Here is a 3,954-nt window from a genome sequence, read left to right as displayed (position 1 = left end):
TTACACATGCTAGAAATACGCATATTTAAGTTTTAGATTTCGCACACACAGCTGCATCCATTATCTACGTGCGGATATTTTTTTCGAAATTTTCTGAACTCCGTAATAGGATTTTATACGTTGGCTTTTTCTGCCCGCCCCACCTCCTCACATAGTCACATGAGTGCAAAACTGACATACCATGCTCACCACAGCAGTCGGTGTCACTGGGTTCCAAAAATTCTTCCTACTTATCTCCCACCATTACACTCCCCGACTTGATTCCACGAGTTTTCTCACACTCGTCACAGCCTCACAGGAGATCAAGGGTGCCGCCGTACCCCTCGGTGCCGGGAGGAGCCGTAGCAGGAGACGCCGGAATCTCCTGCTAACTGTGGCGTAGCTCTGTCTGTCCGTCTGTCCCCACAGGTTCCATCTTCTCGCCGGCCGCTATGGCGTCTCCCGTTGCTCTTGCTCTGATTTCTCTCCTGGTGCTCGCCGTCTCGTGGATATGGGAGTACGTCATCGTGCGCCTCATATGGAGGCCTTACGCCATAGCCAAGATGCTCAGGATGCAAGGTATCCATGGCCCCCCTTACAAGTTCTTGAAAGGCTCAAACGAGGAGGAGAAGAGGCTGAAGGAGGAGGCAGCTGGTCTGGTGCTCGATGTTCACGACCACAACTTCCTTCCCAGGATCGCGCCCCACTACCTCAAGTGGAGAGCTCAGTATGGTAAGAGATTCTGCTTAGCTGTGCTCAATATTATATGACTGCTCTGTTTTTTTTTGACGGACCTGCAGTTGCTCTGATTAATTGGTTGTCCGACGATACAATTTGATTCACTGCAAATATGATGGATTTTAGTAGCTATGTTGATAGCTTGATATACAAACTTCCATATGCGAATGGCATGCAGGAGAGCCATTTGTGTACTGGTCTGGCCCAAAGCCCCGGATCTGCATCTTCGACTACGAGGTTGCCAGACAGATTCTCTCGAGCAAGTCTGGACACTTTGTAAAGAATGATGCGCACCCAATCATCTTGGAGTTGCTCGGCAAGGGATTGGTATTGGTGGACGGCGTAGATTGGGTACGCCATCGCAGGGTGATCAACCCTGCTTTTGCCATGGATAAGATAAAGGTAATCTCATATAATCTATATCTCCAGAGTCCAGACCCACAGGTAGAAATGCACAGAAAATGCTGCGATGGATAAGATAAATGTATCTTATAATCCTAAATCTCCATTTCTACAAGATGTATTTGGCTGAGCAGAAAAGTTGATGTTGTAACCTGATGTTGCTATATGTCTACATGCACATTTACGTTGTACTTCAATCGAATCAGTCACGGCTATTGGTGTAATTTCTGTGCAAGTAATCTGCATACTGGTTCCACCTTCGGTGCAGATGATGACAGAAACAATGGTGTCTTGTGCTCAGAGCATGGTCAAGGAGTTGGAAGACCAAGCATCCATGAACAAAAATAGAGAAGTCGAAGTAGATTTCGACAAACCCCTCCAAGTGTTAACAGCAGATATCATATCACATACAGCCTTTGAAAAAAAAAAAAAAAAAAAATGAAACCATGTCTAGGAGGAACTAGACACTTTTTGATATAGTAGAAGCGGGACTTGGCGTGACAATTCCGAAATTCGTCCCTGACAGGAATCGAACTCCGGTCGTTAGGGTGCGCCACTGCGACCCCAACCACTGGGCTAAGCCCACGTCGTCACATACAGCCTTTGGAAGTAGCTACAAGTTAGGGATGGAAGCCTTCCATGCTCAGAAGGAGCTCCAGGCAATGGCTATGGCCAGTATACTCAGTTTGCAGATACCAGGATTCAGGTAATACCCTTTATGCTTTTCTTTGCATAATCCTGCAGATTGGCAAGTTCATTTCTAGAACGTACATCTCTATTATGACTCATACTCGAGCATAATTATATCTGTTCCTGTGAGACTAGGTATCTGCCCACAAAAAGGAATAGGTGCAAGTGGATGCTTCAAAAGAAGCTTAAAAACACCCTCATGCATGTCATAAACTCACGATTAGTGTCACAAGGGAGCGGATATGGAAATGATCTGCTTGGTTTGATGCTTGAGGCTTGCACTGCAACAGACAAAGAGGTGGAGGAAGAGCAGCTCAGTTTGACCATGGATGAGATCATACACGAGTGCAAGACGTTCTTCTTCGCAGGTTATGAAACTACATCGATTCTGCTTACCTGGACAGTGTTCTTGCTCAGTGTGTATCCAGAGTGGCAGGAGAGGCTGCGGAAGGAGGTCTTCAGGGAAGTTGGAAAGGATAGCCCCACTGGTGATAACCTTAACAAATTTAAAGAGGCAAGGACAAAAACTAATCCTTATGATCATTTCATGATTCTATCTTAAGCAATTATACTGTCAATACCATAACATAACGGATTCCGTACGCGCTTGTGACGAAGTGTCGAGACATGTATATCCTGACTAAAACATGACTTGCATTGCAGATGACAATGGTCCTCCTTGAAACCTTGAGGCTCTATGGCCCGGCTCTTTTCATGCAAAGGAAGCCTATAACTGATATGACAGTGGGAGAACTAAGAATACCCAAAGACTATCCAATTTACATAGCTTCCCCATTTATGCACAGGGACAAGAAGATATGGGGTGAGGATGCAGATAAATTCAACCCGTTAAGATTTGGAAATGGGGTCACCAGAGCAGCAAAGGTTCCACATGCCCTACTAGCATTCTCAATAGGGCCGAGGGCGTGCATCGGCCAGAACTTCGCAATGTTGGAAGCCAAATCAGTAATGGCTACGGTTCTACAGAAGTTTTCATTTGCTCTTTCCCCAAGCTATGTGCATGCTCCTGTGGATTTACTTACCCTGCAGCCTAACTTTGGTCTCCCTGTTGTTCTGAAGCTATTGGATGTATGAAATCCGACTATTGTAAATGCTGTAATATATAATTTCAGAAACTTCCAGCATGGGCTGCCTATGATGTACGCAGTGCATATATCATTGTACGATAAGTAAAGTGTAAATGTTGGAGTATATATATTGGTACTGTATACGCTACTCCAGGTCCAGGATAGTTGCCATTTTAGCAAAGTGTTTCATCTAGTGCTTGCTTCGGAGGCTTTCACCTAATGTTGCACACATTGCAAGTGAGAAATCACTTCTTTTTAAGGAATGACAAATAAATAAACTAGTCATAAAAGCAGGTAAGCCCTGGATATCTCAGATTATGCTGCCTTCAAAAAGTTTGCAAATTCGTGATCTTAAGGCGAAAACCTGAGGCCCTTTGCACTGCATTGCAAAAAATGACCGAACAAGAAGATAATAAGCAGAAGCCATCCGCTGAATAAATGGTGGTCTACAGGCAGTCAGGCAGCGTGTCAAGAATTCCAGATTGTATCATTCCGCCATTGGCAATCTGTTGGCGGATGCTGATCCATATGTATTTTGCACTTAACCAGTACGCAAGTTGGGTTACCATTGCTCTACAGTGAAATTGTTTGCCCTGTTTCTTTCAGCTTTTCTTCTCCAAGGGTTCATCGTCGCAGATGGACCACAGGATATGATGATCAGGTATTCTCTTTGTCAAGCGCGGCTGGAAAGTAGTGGCGAGTGACGAATTCGAATGAATCAATCTACCAAGCTGATCTTTCGTTACTGTTCTGCACCTTCAATCCTGAACACGACAGAAGGCAGGCAGGCAGCGTCAGCTCCATGTCGTCCAGCTGAGAAAACTCCACACCCACATGATTTGGGATAATTTGCGAACCTCCTGGATTCGGCTGCCTTGCTCCATTAATACTGTTAGGGCAACATGCTTGTTGTATTACCGGGAGCCAAAGGCACAATATATAGTACATATACAGGTGCTAACATATGGGGAAACTACAATATACAGATATATACATCTAACGCTCTCAAAAAAAAAAGATATATACATCTAACACCCTCCCTCAAACTCATGGTGGA

At 44.7% G+C, this 3,954-nt stretch overlaps 1 protein-coding gene across 1 annotated transcript; it reads left to right on the top strand.

The window, feature by feature from the left end:
• Positions 1–247: 247 nt before the first annotated feature.
• On the top strand, positions 248–3,045 carry LOC127332252 (cytochrome P450 709B2). The gene is made up of 6 exons (XM_051358526.2): positions 248–711; positions 896–1,119; positions 1,388–1,533; positions 1,721–1,825; positions 1,945–2,323; positions 2,473–3,045. The coding sequence occupies exons 1-6, from the start codon at positions 432–434 to the stop codon at positions 2,902–2,904; spliced, it is 1,566 nt and encodes a 521-aa protein (XP_051214486.1). The 5' UTR covers positions 248–431; the 3' UTR covers positions 2,905–3,045.
• Positions 3,046–3,954: the final 909 nt, after the last annotated feature.

The sequence above is a fragment of the Lolium perenne genome, chromosome 4 (genome assembly GCF_019359855.2).
Source record: "Lolium perenne isolate Kyuss_39 chromosome 4, Kyuss_2.0, whole genome shotgun sequence".
Classification (NCBI taxonomy): Eukaryota; Viridiplantae; Streptophyta; class Magnoliopsida; order Poales; family Poaceae; genus Lolium; species Lolium perenne.
Note: the sequence above shows the minus strand (reverse complement) of the source record. Positions and strands in the feature narration are given on the sequence as shown.

Coding starts and splice junctions, on each gene's coding strand:
- LOC127332252 (XM_051358526.2), top strand. CDS start 432: ATGGCGTCTCCCGTTGCTCTTGCTCTGATTTCTCTCCTGGTGCTCGCC. Junction 712..895: donor CAAGTGGAGAGCTCAGTATG/GTAAGAGATTCT, acceptor AATGGCATGCAG/GAGAGCCATTTGTGTACTGG. Junction 1,534..1,720: donor GATATCATATCACATACAGC/CTTTGAAAAAAA, acceptor GTCACATACAGC/CTTTGGAAGTAGCTACAAGT.